This window comes from Thermobia domestica, chromosome 9 (assembly GCF_964235325.1).
Source record: "Thermobia domestica chromosome 9, izTheDome1.hap1.1, whole genome shotgun sequence".
Taxonomy (NCBI): Eukaryota; Metazoa; Arthropoda; class Insecta; order Zygentoma; family Lepismatidae; genus Thermobia; species Thermobia domestica.
In genome coordinates, this window is record NC_137462.1 from 246,108,565 (window position 1) to 246,126,944 (window position 18,380).

General features: G+C 32.8%; 1 protein-coding gene across 4 annotated transcripts in view; it reads right to left on the reverse strand.

The window, feature by feature from the left end:
* Positions 1–23: 23 nt before the first annotated feature.
* Positions 24–18,380, reverse strand: part of LOC145660653 (uncharacterized) — a 295,153-nt gene continuing 276,796 nt past the window's right edge. For all 4 annotated transcript variants that reach the window (XM_081725966.1, XM_081725965.1, XM_081725964.1 and 1 more), the window contains 4 exons: positions 15,766–15,847; positions 12,983–13,208; positions 5,872–5,982; positions 24–293 (listed from right to left, as the gene is read on the reverse strand). In XM_081725966.1, the coding sequence (XP_081582092.1) occupies positions 147–293; positions 5,872–5,982; positions 12,983–13,208; positions 15,766–15,847 (566 nt within the window). In that variant the 3' untranslated portion in view covers positions 24–146. The remainder of the gene's footprint in view (positions 294–5,871; positions 5,983–12,982; positions 13,209–15,765; positions 15,848–18,380) is intronic.

Consider the following 18,380-nt stretch of genomic DNA (forward strand, 5'->3'; position numbering starts at 1 on the left):
TTCACAATCAACTTGAAGAAGGATTATGGTAACTGAATATTTATTAACGGTTTATATGTACAATACAAGCAATATTTACAAATTTTAAATACATTATTCGTTGAGAATTAAACGTACAAAATTTAATAACGAAAGTAAAAATCCTGTCAGCTTTCTTTTAATACATCTTTCAAAATAGTACTACTACTATTTCTTCCAACTGGGAATGTGGAGAAGGTAGGAAGCACAACGTCTGTCATAAGAAGAGGACTTCTCGAGACTTCTTGCGAAGGAGTAGAACGCGCGGAAGTTTCCTGGAAAAGAAGATGATAACATGTATGATGTAAATGTATCATTAACTGGTAATGTTTTGCAAAGAAATACCATTACAATATTATATAAGTAATTCACGTTTTACGTTCTAAACATCTGACACATATATTAACGGAATTTGAGTTAACGTTTCTCTTCAACACCTAATTATACGTTAGGGGAACTATAAAATAGAAATGTTATGTAATACAAGTGTGCACAAATATGGAGGAATTTCGGGTATAACACGAAAACCTGTTTACACTATGTTTACTACACCGCACCCTAATGATCAAAATATGAAATATACAATTATAACCAATCCGAAGTACTCCTCGACACACCAAATATCAATAATCAATTACAGGAAAGAGGACATTAAGTTCCATTTTCATTTCAAAATTATTCTGTGGCTCGGGAGTCATTTTTGGACTTAAATACTTCATCATTTGGGGCATTAATCACTTTCCAGAAATCCATCAAATTTTCCCTATTATTCTTACACCAAAAATTAATTTAGAGCTAGTTGACTATGAAAAACTTTTTGGTCATAGATTATTATGCGAAATTCTAACTTACCGAAAACTGCAATCAAAGTTCGATCGCTCGATACAGGCGACTGCCATGTTTCGACATAATGTTTCACTTCATGGCAATTTATATGGTATTTACTGTTAATTGCTGAAGCGAAGGGTTAAAAATAATAATAATAATAAAAGGATCTTAAATGTAAAGTATTAACAAATCAAACGGATCTCTAAAGTAAATATATCCATTTACTAATTTATTTGTTATCAGTTATCTGGATATAAGCCATTGTATTCAGAACTTAATGTTTGGACACTACTATTTCTTTCATGACGTAAACAAGGAATAGGAACGATTTTGCAAATATCGACCCTAAGAATGAATTTAATTTAAATTTGTTATAAAATATAAGCAAACAGGTATTTGAACGCTTTCTCCAAATAGACTTACAATGGGTAAAATGACACTAGTTTCTGAAAAGATACGAGTACAAAGATTATTAAATTAAGTAACTAGATTGAAAATATGAAATTTGGTTTATATAATTCCCAAACAAAATAGGGATTTTTTTTTTTTTTTTTTTTTGAGTTCTTCGAAATTTCAAAGAAAAAACTGATAATTATAAAGTGTGTCCCACTCGATGGTTGCCCTGAATATAAACGTCAAACGTAAATACTTGACCCGTTGGGTTGAAATTTTGAGAGAATCTAATGTATTTTATAAGAACGATGACGCAGTAGAAAATAAGTAAATTACCGAAAATAGTGAAAGTAATCTGAGTTTTGTTTCATAGTGTGAAACTTTGGCAGACTTCCAAACTATGCGAGTTCAATACTCAAACTTGTAGTAGTACATCTGTAAATACTTGTTGCAATAGAGTAATAAGAACGAATATTCCTGGATGCTGAATCTATATCAAAAAGCTATTAGGCCTACTCGTTATCTCTTAGTATTTTTGTTCTATGGCGATAAATGTTGAAACTGGAAATGGTTAATTTGAACTAGTTTCGGTTTGAATTGAGGGTTAATGAAGGAGATGGAACCTATTCTTACGACGCTGAATCTATTACAAGAAACCGCATCTCGATGTATTACCGTTTTTCTCTATGGAGATCAGTAATGAGACCACAAGCAGAAAATTTCAACTACTTCTGGTTTCGGTACTGTGTCCGGATGGTGATGATATGTTCTTTTGAGATCATGAATCGATTGCAAAAAGCAGTTTATAGCTACCTATTACCATTTTTGTTCTAAAGTAATAAATGTTGAAACCGAAAATGGTTAATCTGAACTAAGGGCAGACATAAAGCCTATTCTTATCAAATGTAGAAAACTGCACCTTAATATCCCTGACCATGGAAATCAGTATTGAAACCGGAAGTTATAATAATTTTCCACCACTTCCGGTCTTGTTAAGAGAGTTACGGATAGTATGTTGCCTTCGAGCACTGAATCGTTTGAAAAGAAAGTGCTATGTTACCGTTTTCATTCTATGGCGATAAAAATTGAATCCGGACATGGCTAATTTGAACCACTTCCGGTTTGAATATGGGTTAACGGAGGAGATGGACGCTGAATCGACTGCAAAATTCCGCATCTTGGTATCTCGTGACCGTTTATGCTCTGATACCTGTTGACAAACGAACCGAACAGACAAAGCCGTTCTCTAAGGCTTTGGAAGTCTAAAATGTATGCTGTAAGCCATTTCGCTACACATTTCATCAAAGTAGGAAGGAAAAAAAATAATAAAGGAAATTAATAGAAAAGCAGCTGTGAGGTGTCGAAATGGGTACCATGTTATACTGCAGGGTTACATGATAGTATTTCACGCTGCAAGTGCCTAGGTAGAGTGACTTTACTGGAGGAAGATAAAAGTAGTAGGTCCGGTAAGTCAGTACAAGAACTAAAAGGTAATAAATGAACAGAAAAACTTTTTTAGCGGTGCACCGTTAATTTGCATATTTACGAGCCTTCATATATCCGGACTTCAACGCTCGGACACTAAATTGCTTTTAATTTCTTTAAATGTAACTGGACATGAATGTGAGTATATACAAAAGAATTTTGATCAAGTACTGCTTCTCTGACACATTATACACACCCTGACCATCATATTGGATTCAACTTTCGTTTTTCCAAATGGAAAATAGCTCCAAATAATACATCAAATTCATGTACAGTCCGCAGCCAAAAAAAAACTCCAACATGAGCATGTAAGTTTATTGTGAAACGACGAAGTCTTTTGTTCCAAAATAAATGTGCAGTGGAGGACGCCGAGGTTTCTTCTGGCGTGATTCGTGCCACTTAGACGTTATGTTAATTCCCTGCACTGTTAGGCATAGTTTTACAATAAACTTACATACTCATGTTGCAGGTCTTTTGCTGCGAACTGTACAATTTCCTCGGAAATTCATGGTGTAGTGAGTTTTACCGTATCTTGTACCGTTTGTAACAGGGTATTGCATGTTAAATATCAGGCACTTCACGAATACTGAACCGATCAGAAAGTTGTGCATTATACCCTGTGTATATATGTAACCTTTCACGTGATTTATCGTTGACCAAGTATTCTATGGACGAACATACATACAGATACAGACAATACGGAAATGGTAGGTCTGCACCCAAATCTGGTTGTATCTGGATTGACAGACATTTTAGACATTCTTCCAATGTGCTTACTGTCGTATATATATTTATGCTTACAAGATTAGTTCATGAAGTCTTGTAAGCATGTATATCTCCCTGTATGGGCTGCAGCATAAGCACAATACCCAGGTGCCTTGCACAACTTTCTATTTGGTTCAATATTCGTGAAGTTCCTGACTTTTTACATGCAATACCTTGCAAACGATACAAGATGCGATAAAAATACAGACAGAAAATACAGAATATGTGTGTCTGTATTTTCATTAATTTCGATAGTGTCTGAAGAAGGATATGCTAGATATCCGAAACAGTTACAAATTATAATTTAAAATAAAGTAAAGTTTTAAGCTTTGGTCAGTGTCTCTTTTGTTAAAATGAATTTGATATATTAGTTGCACCTATTCCCATTTGAAAAAAAACAAAGTTGAATCCAATATAGCAGATCTAAGATGTCGGCCAGGGTGTGTAACATGTGTCAGAGAAGCAGTACTTGATCCAAATTCTTTTGCGTATGCCCACATTCATGTCGAGTTACATACCCCGAGTTAGAGAAACTAAAAGCAATTTTGTGTTCGAGCGTTATAGTAGTTTATGAATTCCGGATATGTGAAAGCTCATAAACACGCAAACTACCAGTATGGGCCGCTAAAATTAGTACAATACACATTGGGCCACGGAGAACTTTGCATTTAAATCAATTTTACACGAATCCCGGGGGAACACTTCGCGAATGTACCTTGTTAAGACACGAATAATATATGGAGAAAAATGGACAATAAAATATAAATGTTAAGTGTCTTCTTCTCATCTCTTTCCTAGAGAAATAGAGTAAATATCTTCCAAGTCTCTCACAAAGTGACGTGTAACGCATTAACATCTTCCATAGTCTTATCTCTAATACCTAACTCCACTACACTCACTCCGTTCCCCATACACCTATTTTCTTTCTAATTTCTTTCTACTTTGAAGAATTACTATTTATCCTATATACTCCTTATTCGTATCCTGTATTATCTCCATTATATTTTTCATTTTTTTCTCCCTGTATTCGTAAGTAAATTAGAGGGATGTAAATATCTTACAGTGAAACAATTCAACGCATTTAACAGAATAATAACCATTTACAATCATAATGAGGAGACACGCATATAAGACAAGGATGTGAACACTATGAAGCACAAAATACAGATGTTTAACATTGTTCAGCGTCCCGGTTTACTATAAACGCTATCATTATCCCCACAGTTCTGTAGTAATGACAGATTTATCGTTAGAAGGAGATCTTTTTTCTATAGTCGAACCAAAACACGCAAAATAATAATATTAACCAACCCCATTCAATTTCTATATTTTATAATCTGAAGCTAAATTCCATCAGTATTAAATGGTTTACCTAAGTAGAGGATATCGCGTTCATAAACGTGTTTTCGTCCGAAGAAATTAAATTCATGTATCTTTTTCTTCAATACAAAATCGTACAGTAATATCGAACTATTAAATGATTCGCTACCACAAGGAAAGTATAACCTTCCCGTTATTCTATTACAACATTCGAAAAAATATGTATGTAGGACGTAAGGTAGTACTAATTCATCATCATTATCATCTTCTTCTTCTTCTTTTTTTAATACAGTAATAACAAAAGTGAACATCCAACTAAATAGTTCTCCTTTGAAAGCCAAAACACATTGAGTAATGTGCATTTTTAGTTGTAATAAATAATGTATTCTTATTGAGCTTCTTCGTAGCTAAGCAGTTAGCGTATGCGTTCTTGGTGTGGGAGTCTCGGATTCGATTCCCGGTGGGAGCTCATGTTAGGATTCCACGTTAATCAGTAGGTCCACATCTCATAACCTCGCTGCTGAATGGGAAGCTAAATTCAAAGTCAATTCAATTTATTCTTATATAATTTGTTTGCACTCTTAAGCTTTTAACAGTTAACCCTTTAATGGTACAGCAGTTACATATACTATTACATATGAACAAGTTGCTCAAATATAACGCAGACATTTTGTTGCACAGCACAAAATCATGCCTGAAGATTCATTACAACGAAGATATAGAATCGGAAAACAAAATACAATTAATTTCTAAAGAATTATTTAGTAAACTATTGTGACTAGATTCTCAAATAACGGTAGTTCTAATTTGAGTTTACGAATGAATTGATTTTACTGTTTTACTGATTTAAATCATCATCAAAAATGACTCAAAAGAACTCTTATTTCTACTTTGTCCTAGGATTTTATAGTTTAAAAATGTTATTGTCTTTAAAACCCAACATATGTACCTAATTTTAAGTGACAGTATTTAAAAAGTGCTGCTTAAATTTTTACTCAAAACTGAAAGAAAACTTAAGAACCCTAACATTAATACAGACAAAATAATTACAGAGCTACTTACTGAAGATTCACTGTTAATGCTCGTTTTTCTCCTCGGTTCTGGAAGCATTCTTAGCTGCGGTTTTGGACGCGATTCATTCTCCAGGAACTTTATGAATGCTTCAGACAAGGACTTCAAGAAAACAAAGAACATGTTTTAATCTCATTTTAGCGCAATGTGTATACATAAATTGACTCAGACACTAAAGTACAGGGTGTCCGAGAAGTCCTTCCCTGATTACAGAAATTGATAACTCAGGCTAGAAATAAGATGGAAATATGAAACTGGTGTTGAATTGTTTACAAACTATAAAAGTTTTTGTCTGTGTTAGGTTTGTTCTGTTTTACCAAGTCTCAATTTTGTTTGTTTTAGGTTTGTAGTACGTAAATAAGAAGCCCAAGAAGCCATGCCAACCAACCAGGAGAAGGCACAGTGTGTCTTGTGGTACCATGAGACACGATCACCAACCACGGTGCAGAGACAGTTCCAGACAACATTTGGGAGGACTCCACCTGATGTCAAGAGCATTAAAGCCTGGTATGAGAAGTTCAAGAACACAGGGTCGGTTGCTGACCTTCCGAGGTCTGGTCGACCAAGAACCTCAGCAGACACGGTGGAGGCTGTGCGGCAGTCTTTTCTGAGAAGTCCTAAGAAATCGGTGCGCAGGGCCTCACGTGAATTACAGATGCCAAAAAACTCTATCCATGACATTTTATAGTTTATAGTTTGTAAAACTTTTATAGTTTGTAAACAATTCAACACCAGTTTCATATTTCTATCTTATTTCTAGCCTGAGTTATCAATTTCTGTAATCAGGGAAGGACTTCTCGGACACCCTGTATAACGAACACTTACTGATTATAGTCCCTATATGCTGTCTCAAGGCTTTAAATTACTTGAAACACATACTGTTATTAAGGAATGGCTCTTAGCATAAGGAAAAGACTGAGTTACATTGGGACCAAAAATAAATTTAAAATATCAAAGTAATGCAATGGAAAGGGCAAAGAAATACAGAACAATGAGCAATACATCTTCAACGAAGCGCCAACGTTATTAATTATAGGAAAGAAAAAAAAAAGTGTGTGATTGCAGTCCTAAATTTTGGAGAAGAAACTTTCACTGCCAACAAGAGTTAACCATGCCTTCGATTGACTTATTCATCAATTTCGATACGTTTTCGAACGCAGAATTGTATATTAATGCACATGAAGTAATTAATAACACAATGACCAAAACGTTACATAAGAAATTTCTAAATCAAAGAACTAACTTGCTTATTTACCATTTGAGTTACAATAATGGATGTTTTCTCTAAGATATTACGATATTGATTATACTAACATGAAAAAAACAAGTTTGTAAACTCGAGTTGCTAATACTTCAACAGGAAGGAACTCAGATCTAGAACAAAGTAACTCTGTTGCTTACGGAACCATTTATGAAATCCTATCTTCTACTAACACAATCCAGTCATAACGGTTGTCAAATCCTGAGAATTCTTAATTTTTTGAAAACCTCTGCGTAGTTTTTTTTTTTTTTTTTTTTTTTTCCGGAACTATGTTAAATGCTTATATTACTTTTCCCTTACAACTCCTTACTGGAAACCTACTTAATAAACATTTAATTTACCAGGATGAGAGTAGAGAAACTTATTAAGCATGATCGTACATATTTAAACTTACTGACTATATCAAAACCGAAAATAACTATTTAACACATTTTTAAGAAAGAAAATTACTAATACATATAAGACCATTATATCGTACTCCTAGCGGTATGTAACGTTTTTCTATAAAATAATAATAATAATAATGTTTATTAGGCAACAAACAGCATACATAGCCACAAGTGCGCCCAGACAGCAGGCAATCACACATACAGAACAAAGTCTTACATTATATTTAACAGGAGGTAAAATACAAGATACACATGCAGTCGATACTGTAAAAAAATAAATAAATAAGTAAATAAAATAAAGAAATGTACCAAAAAAATTAAAGTTTCATCCCGGGATAAAAAATACGACGACATGTAAATAAAAACTCGTAACTAAGGTAAAAGGAAGAAGTGCAGTATTGGGAAACAACTTAAAACTAGAAGAAAAGAAAAGATAAAAGGAAATAAAAGACGACAGAGAACTAAATTACGAACTAACAACACTTAAGGAAAACCTATCAAATGGCACATCACTAAACTAAATAAGTAAACATTAAAGTTCCTTTAGAAACTTAAATTCTGAATGAACTTTAACAGTTAGTGTGGGAAATATTTAGAACAGAGTAATATTTATCTGCAATATTTATAGATTTATAAATCAAAGATTTTGGAGTAGAAACATTCGAGACAAAAGAAACAAACTTTCTAGTGTTGCAGTAAGGAGTTCTTATGAAAAATAAGCCACCAATGAAAAAACTTCCATGAAGAATATTATGAAAAAATTTAAGTCGAAATATATATCGCCTATCAGTTAAAGATAATAGGTGGAGTTCTTCGGATATACAAGACAAATTCATATCTTTGAAATTCCAACGTAACCAGGCTAGGAAGTTATCCTGAATAGACTTTAAGGCATTAACAAAATATTTGGCTTCACTGTTCCAAATTACCGTGCCATAATCCAAAGAGAACGCACGTTATACGTGTAGAGACTTTTACAAGTATTAATATTTGAAAAATTACGGCAAAGCCATTTTAGCATTGTTAAGTTTTCCTGGCTTTAGATGTTTTTGAAATAATAATTTGTTTTCTAATATTATTCCTAAATCTTTAACGTAAGTTCCACATTCAATTCCTTGATTACCGGTACCTATTATATATTTATAAAACAAAATATTGGTTTTCCTGGAAAAAGTTATACCTTGAGTTTTGGCAATATTCAAACGCAGGAAATTATTTTCTGACCATTTAATCATATTTCAATGTTACCTTGCAACATAACTTGATCATGAACAGTATTGATTTCCCTAAAGATTTTAATGTCATCGGCATATATCAAGTATTTACAGGTTTACTTTTCTGGTAGACCATTTATATAAACCAAAAACAAGGGGCCAAGATTGGAATTCTGGGGTACACCAGATGTTACGTTATAAATAGAGGAAGTATAGCCAATATACCTAACTCTAAATTTTATATTACTTAAATATGAATCTAGCCATTTTATTGTACGACTTGACAATTTGTACTTGTACAACTTACTTAATAAATGATGCAGTTTATCAAACGCTTTTGCAAAATCAAAGCAAATAACATCAGTATGATCACCAGATCGACTATGAACAGAAAACAGACTATGAAAATAGACTATGAACAAAACTTGCCAAATTTGTAATAATCGATTTACCATTTATGAAGTCATGTTGATTTATGTCTAACTGATCACATACAGCGCTATAAAAGTGGTTGAACATTATTGTTCCAAAATTTTAGGAATAACATTCATTACAGAAATGGGTCTATAATCATTGATGTTGTCTCCTTTAGTCTTGGGTATAGGTGTTATGGCTACTACCTTCCAAGCTTCAGGATAAATATTTTCATTTAAACTCCAATTAAATAAGGATGCTAAAACTGATGAAATTACTTCAGCTACTCCTTTTATAATGGAAATAGGTATTCCATCTATAGGCCAGTCAATAAGGGTCGAATAAGGAAAAAAATGTTGGAAAGCTGGAACAAATTTTATTTTCTTTATAAAAGTGTCTGTAACAACAAACTAATTTTACACCCCTCTACCACCTCCGATTTGGCCGCCATCTTGGAAAAATGGAGCTAAAAATTAGTTTTTTTTTTTTTTTTTTTTTTGTAAATATCTCGCATGGAATGCATTTTAGAGCAAAACATATTACAAAAATAATCAACATTAAATTCTCTACAAAAGATGTTCTCTTCATTTTTTCTCTAGGATGTACCGTTTAGATGCTATAGGTGTAGCTAATTACGCATTTATTTTTTAGCATCGCTTTGTAGCAAAATCTTAAAAAATTTGATACTATTTTGTTTTAGTGATTTCTTAATAAAATATAAGTTAATATAGTTTCCCTTCATTGCAGGAGTGACTAAGGACAAGTAATCAGGTCTATTGGATCATCTATGTTCAAGATATCGTCAGCTAAAAGATGTTTCATCTGTGAGAGACTTCTCAGTGAGGGTGTCACGTGTATAGTAACAGAAAGGGACTGAAAACATTAGTAGACTGCAGTATTAAAGTGAAAGATGGAAAGGAATTGTCAAGTTAAGGGACTGAAAAGTGTTACGGTTCATGAAAAGTGTAGAGAAGTTTACACAAAAGCAAGTAGTAGCAAAGTTTTGCTATAACGACGTACTTCTTCATCTACGCCAATAATCCGTAGGTCAGAAGTACTAAGATTTAATTTTCAAGAAGCCTGCCTATGGACAATGTAGATCAGATTAATTTTTAAAGAAACAGAGTAAAAGGAAATAAAAAAATGAGTGAGTGTGAGAGTGTACATCATGTCGAAACCTCTCAAGATTCTATTATGGAAGCAGCCGACAGAAGAAATGACGACTGGGGTAAAGAAGTTGGTATTAAGATTGGCGATGTTAATGGTTTAGTTATTGCTGAAGTCAGATAAAATTCGTCACGAAAAAAAAAGAAAAAAAAATCAAGATTTCTTCTGGAATGAAACGAGGTCGTTCGAAGATAATGTTGTTTTGGATACTATGATTTATGCTTTCAACTACCTTGAAGCTAACCAGAAAGTGTGCCAATTTTCATTGAGTGAATTTTTTCAAGATTATGATAAACTGCCAACTAAAAAGCCAATAAGAACTAAACTGAAAGATAAGTACCCAGAAGATATTATTATACCAACAAACAGAAACCCTATAGTTTGGTTCTGTGATACAGGACATAAAATTCTCACGGATGCATGCCGGACAAATAATTGCTGAAGATATCAGATCCCAGGTTTACGAAACTGTTGAGTATCCATCAGCAGATAATTTTTTGAATGAAGTTAATTCATTCATTCCTGGGACATTAAAATGCCTTCTCAACACTTATTTTCAAAACCAAGAAAGCGAATACCACAAAATGGAAAAGTATAACGATTTCTCACGCCATAATCGCAGCAATTAGATCAAAATCCTTTTCATCAAATAGGATGCATTGCAAATAGGATTTGTGGTGCATTTTAGTCAAAAGTATGGTAGTAAGCATCTTCTCCACGTTCTCTCTTTGTTAGGACTGTATGCATTATATGCCTGAGGCGGCTCTCAACTTTCGGTTCTGCATTTTCCATCCTTTGTTTGTTGATATAATATCTTCTGAGTACGTTTCTTTCTGTTTAGTTATTATCGTTCTTTCAGTTAGCAGTGCATTATAATCTTGAAAAATTTTACTCAATGAAAATTGGCACTCTTCCTGGTTAGCTTCAAGGTAGTTGAAAGTATAAGCCATACCATCTGAAACAACATTATCTTTCGAACGACCTCGCGTTTCATTCTAGAAGAAATCTTGTAGAATTTTTTCGTGAGGAATTGTATCTGGCTTCAGCGGCAACTAAACCATTAACATCGCCAATCTTAATACCAACTTCTTTGCCCCAGTCGTCATTTCTTCTGTCGACTGCTTCCATAATGGAATCTTTAATTTGAACGATTTCGACATCATGATGTACACTCACGTTTTTTTAATTTTATTTATTTATTTATTTATTTACTGTTTCTTTAAAAATTAATCTGACCTACATTGTCCATAGGCAGGATTCTTGAAAAATTAAATCTTAGTACTTCTGATCTACGGATTATCGGCGTAGGTGATGAAGTACGTCGTTATAGCAAAGCGTTGCTACTTCTTGCTTTTGTATCAACTTTTCTACACTTTTTATGAACTGTAACACCTTTCAGTTCCTTAAGTTGGCATTCCTTTCCATCTTTCACTTTAATACTGCAATCTACTAATGTTTTCAGTCCCTTTCTGTTACTATACACGTAACACCCCCACTGAGAAGTCTCTTACAGATGAAACATCTTTTAGCTGACGATCTCTTGAACATAGATGATCCAATAGACCTGATTACTTATCCTTAGTCACACCTGCAATGAAGGAAAAATATAATAACTTATATTTTATTTAAAAAATCACTAAAACAAAATAGTATCAAAATTTTCGTTAAGATTCTGCTACAAAGCGATGCTGAAAAATAAATGCGTAATTAGCTACGCCTATAGCATCTAAACAGTACATCCTAGAGAAAAAATGAAGAGAACATCTTTTGTAGATCATTTAATGTAATTATTTTTTGTAATAACATGTTTTGCTCTAAAATGCATTCCATGCAAGATATTTACAAAACCTAATTTTTAGCTCCACTTTTCCTAGATGGTGGCCAAGTCCGGGGTGGTAGAGGGGTGTAAAATTAGTATGTTGTTCCGGACACTTTTATAAAGAAAATAAAATTTGTTCCAGTTTTCCACCATTTTTTTTTTTTTTTTCCTTATTTGACCCTGGATCGTCTCTTATTGACTGGTCTACTATGCCAGATGCAGATTTGATCTTTAACGATTTTCTACATCTCTTACATGTTTAGTTGTAATAAGAGGTGATTTCCTCTCACAGAAGGTTTCTGGTAATGTCCAGTAATTATCTATATTAGTAGTAGTCGGAAATGTCTGATAAATTTATGTACAGTACTCAGCAAATAAATTTGCCAAAAAACCCATAGTCAGTAATCAAAGAATTATTTATAACAATTTCAGATGAAACTTGGTTGTTACCTTTGGCTATATATATTCAAAATTTCTCAGAATTACTATTTAACTGATTTTTTATTTTAGTGTGGTAAATACGTTTGTCATCTTTTACTTGAGTCTTAAGGGCTTTATGGCAGTTGACAAATAAATAAATAATCTTCATAATTTGATGTAATTTTGTACCCTTTATGTGTTAAAATTCTTAGCTTTTAATAAAGAGATAGATTTTTTGGAATACTAATAAGGATATTTAGATATCCTAGGACTAGATTTCGGAATATTTTTTACCATAGCTGATGCAATTACTTTTTCAAGATCCAAAACCGCTTCAATTATATCTGCAGGACTTTACCACTACTACTAATAAATAAACAACTAACATCCTATTAATGTCATAATTCAAATACATTACCTGTTCAGAAGGCGATCCTGAAAGATTTCTGTGAAGCAATGTTGGTGGTTGTGACGTTCCTCGCCACATTAAGCTTTTCAACCATCCACCCGGTGCTCCAGTAAGGCCTACCCGTTCCCGCTCCTCTTGGTTAAAATCTAGAACTGTTGCAACTATCCGCAAGACCTCATGGCGGTTGTTTGGTGGTGCTAAGAAGTAGCCAACTATTAAATTCTTTACTAGATACCTGAAACGAATGAATATGCTAAGTTACATTTCTGAACGACAAATAATCGGTATTTATTAAAAGAAAAATTAAAACATGATTTCTTCTTGAAACAAGCGATATGTTCTCTAATCGATTGACCGAGTTTTTAAGAGGTGAAACTCTTTTTAGAAGATCTACATAATATGGTAAACTTTTTAAAAGTACTCATTGGTCCGATCTTTATTTTACACTTCAATATTGGAGAAAACACAGAATCATATTGTAACTTAGGGCACGTAGAGCACTCACGTCTGATGCGAAGGATCCCTGGATTGCTCGAGTTTGTGGTGGCTAACGCGTCAGTATGTTTTCTTGGAAATTTAAGGGTAAGACTTAAAATTATCGAATTTCATTTTTTGTTTTTCATTTCACTTCATGGAGTAAGATTTGATCCTTCAGATATTTTATAGTTGTTATTCTAGCGGAAGCCACTAACTTCAAAAATTACGGACAGAGTTAAGCACTTCTTCCAGCATGAAGATATGCAGGGTAAAATACATGACTTTCTAAGATTGTCAAGATGTTCCTGTGTCTAAGATCTGCCTAAACACAATGAAGAAATTTAAGTCTTGGTGTACTTGTGTTTTCGTCCATACACACAAAGTAATCATATCAAAACGAATCATAAATAACATAAAGGGTAAGAACTAAAGTTCACCCTTAGACTCAACACGAAATGTATAACACCTACTAAAGGATTACATTTCGTTCAATCTTTTCTTTGAAGAAAGTTTACACTAAAATCGGAAGTAAGTAATTGTGTGCTTACCGGTATTTATGAAATTACTATCAAAATTTAATTTGGATTACAAATGAAAATTCCACGTATAACTCCCATGAAATATTTGATGAGAATTGTATTATTTGATAACAGCTCCAATCTTTTATTTTTTCGCCAAATTGCATAGGAAATTCCTTTCAAGAGGAAGCTCCTTTTCTGAACAACAAATATAATACAATCTCGATATAATTATGATTTAATTTCATTGTACGATATTAATAATCACGAACAAATTAACTATGAGAAAAATACAATAATGACTCAATTTAAAATTGACACAGAGCTTGGTTCAATCTTGAAGATGAAGGTTTATGTTCAAACATCAGTTCAAACTTTTCGAGAAGATGCATTAACCAAGAAAAGAAGCATTCCAGACCTTTTCTGTATGAATTAGTAGACTATAGTTGTCTTGCTTGTTTTTTTTCTTTCTTACTGTGTTATTATATTACCCTAAATGAACTGTAATAACGGAAGTCATATATTCACCACTTTTGGATGGTATTATAGCTTCAGAAGTTTAATACAGCGTGCTGAAAGATTGTGTGTTTAGCAGTCTAATTTTCACACCAAGGAACTAACTTGTTAAAAAAAGAATGCGACCAGAATCAAGATTGCAGATGAGCATTAAAGTGTAATCGTGTGCGTGACGTATTAAGTTACCTTAATTTATGTTATATCATTTTGAATTTATTTCCCATTTTGCCCTAATACATCGGTTCAAAAATCCGTGAACACAAATATAATGGTTTATTTTCACAGGAAGATATAGATAAACACGTAAATGGTTAAAAATGATAGATGTAATCTAATTTTACTTCCACATGTGATTTTCTTGTGGGCTCCGCACGACTTCTAGGATCTGCAACATCTGATCACAACTGCCACAGTCACAGTTACCTTGATCTCTAAGTGAGTGAAAAATAATCCCTGAGCTGTAAGTGATTTGAATAGATTTGTATAGCACGACAAACGACGGGGATACTAAGCATTTGTGAGATGGGAAAAATAAATAAATAAATAAATAAATAATAATAATAATAATAATAATAATCATCATCATCATCATCATCACAGTCCATTACTTCATTTTACAATCAGGATATGTTAGATGGAAATTCGACTGACGAAAAGAGGTATCTGTTAAACGAGCTTCTAAAAAATAAAGTTGCAACACACACACACACACATATATATATATAAAAGCTTCAAAAGGGTATACAAATAAATAAAAAAATAAACGGTTACCCTAGCATTACTGAAAAATAAATGAAAACTACATCATTTTGTGTTGTGGGGAGCAATTATCATAATAATATAATTATTGAAACTCGAACACCTTTCAATTAATTCAATTAAATAGTACCATCTCGTAAAAGAAACATGCATTAGCTACAAGCAATATCACGTTAATAAATTATATGTTTGAGAAGCAGTGTATTCTTACCTATAGGAGGAACCTTATCAAAAGCGTCACTTATTTGCTACATTGAAGCCTAGATAAAAACGCTCTACCTACTCAGACTTATATCGGTGATGAAGCCTCCTGAAATTAATCTCTTATTTTAAGATTTATTTCACACTTAACATCACAACACGTACACCACCAGTCTAAATACTTTAATACAGGTCTGCATTTATACTCTTCTGTGGCACTCTGTCAAAAGCTAGTTTTGTGTTACAGAGGAAATCCTTTAGTGAATATTGACTTCTTAATTTACTTACAGCTGATTAAAATATATAAAAGTTTATACTCACTTATCCACTTTTCCTTCCACATTTAAATTTGCAGAATGTACTTTTTCATCAACATGTCTAAGTTCTTCGTTTAGTTTATTCACTGAAAAACGAACAGGAAAAAAGTATTATACGTGCATAATATGTATGCATATATATATTAGTTAACCACACCATATATACTACCTGTATAAAACAAAGAGCACCTTTTTCATGCATTGAGGTAACTTGTATGGTACCGCCTTCCTGCAGCCTTCAAGTTCCAATGTTCCATCAGGCAAAAACAGAAGTAGGGCAAGATGATACAACGCAACCAAAATATGAGCATAACTCAAGTACTGATTGTCGAAATCTTACCAGTACCTGATGTAATACTCACACTTTGACCACTAGGTTCTTAAGGGCAGCATGCACACTGCTCATGCATCAGCGAACTGCCAAAAGGTATGCAACATCAATCTTTTACATGCATTTCCATATACAAACCTTCAAAAGCTGCTGTTAAAATAATTCCATGAAGTAAAATTATTCTAAAGGTTCACATGCATAAAATATAATTCAATGTAAGATACAAAATAAAAATATAAATTATTATTTCCACTAGCAAAATACAAATAATAATAATAACTAAAACATGGTAGGAGAAGGATACTGTTAGTAAATAAAGATGAACCAGGTTGCCACCTGTGAAACCCCACATGGCAATCTGAGTTACAACTTCAACTCACAGTTACCACATGAGATTACACAAGCATCACCAGTCACTAAGTTTTAACAACACTGCACTATGGGCTACCAATAGTCCATGCATTATAATTGTATATTAAATAATTTATACACATCGGCCATTTATTTACAGGATTTTAATATTACAAGGAAATTCTATAATTACAATATATATATATACGAAATAAAATCACTATCATATTTACTGTCAATGAATTCACTTATTGAAAATAATTTACAACTCAGTACATTAACTACTGTATCGAAACTGAAAATGACTATAACATTCATCAACATCAGAACTACTTTGGTTAACTGTCTTATCATAGAAACACCTCCTCTACATCATGGACTACTACACAAAACATAAGTTTCTACAAAAAATTCTTTTTATTATTTCCTTGCGAAGTTATAACAATTCCAAGAATTTCACATATTGTTTCATCTTTTAGGTTTTATAATTGTTTGCTGTAAATTTTAATGATTTACTGATATTTTGTACAAATTACTACAAATTGATGTATTGGCGAACAGAACTTAATTCTGCACCATAAAATTCTACAAAAAATATAATATTTCTGACGAATTTCGAACATATTGATACTAAACTCTGACATCCATCAAATTTCTTTAGTGGACATTAAGAAAAGGGTGTACGTCAGAAACCCGAGCGCTTCTTGGACAGATTATTACCTAAATTTCTATGTAATTAAAAATCAAAAGATCTGGAACTGTTCCATCAAGTAAAACATTTCCCATAATTTCGAGAAAATGTCTCATAGTGTATCTTATCAACTAAAATATTAGTTAAAAAAATAATAATAATAATAATAAAAAACCTGAAACACTTCTCTGTTTCTCTCTCTCTGTGTGTGTGTGTTAGTGTACGACACGGTACCCTAATGTGCTGTGTGCATGAAATACGTAAATTTATTCTCACTAACACAAAATTTGTAAGCAACAGCAACAGAGTTAGTTTACCTGCATTATGTTCCCCATCTTAAACAATTTTCACAACCAACTTTGAACTTGTTACGAATTTCATCCCCCCCCCCTTTCCCCTGCACCTCATAATGCTAATGATGTAACCGAGATTTGTAGTATTCTTGTTTCGTCCCTATGGCGTAATTCTTGCTTTCTATCCGTTTAATTTTTATGTTAACTAATGCTTCTATTGTGACACTATGACTGACAAAATTGCTTTTTCAATTACTACTGGGACGACTTCCAGTGTGAACAAATACTACTTGTATTAGTCTTCTTGAAATCTACCTCGAATCTATTTCTTAACACACGAGATTCGTATCAACCTAAGCATACATATGTAATATTTAACTTTTAACATTTAGCTTTTTCAATGTTCACATTTCTTCATGAAAAACAAAACCGACTTGCATTTTCAACTAACCTCTCCCAATGCTTTCTAATATCGGTCAACAGTTATTGCTGTAGTGCAATTGTTTATAAACAAAATTAATATTACCTTCTAGTGAGTGATAAACAAAAGTAAGATTGCCATCCTAGGTAAGAAAAATTTTTTACAAGCAGCATTAAGTATAGAAGTTATATTTTCTCCTATATATTATCAATTGAAATTTGCTTCTAATACTTATTAGGCACTAAATAAATGAATAGAAGTAAATTAAGATCATCTACAGTAGATTCCACTTAATTCACAAAACAAATCTTAATTTCTCAGAATGTCGACTGCTTGAGCTGTCCACTTTTGGCAACAAAATCAAAGGTTATCTAGGGTATATTAAAAGAATTTGAATATAACTTTGTTGACGGACTTCAATTATCACCAAGTTTAGAGAGAAAGTTCCACTTATAGAAGGTACAGTACATAAAACATCCAGTGCTCATAAATTACAAAAGCTGGAGATATAAAAGAATTAACAAACAGTGTG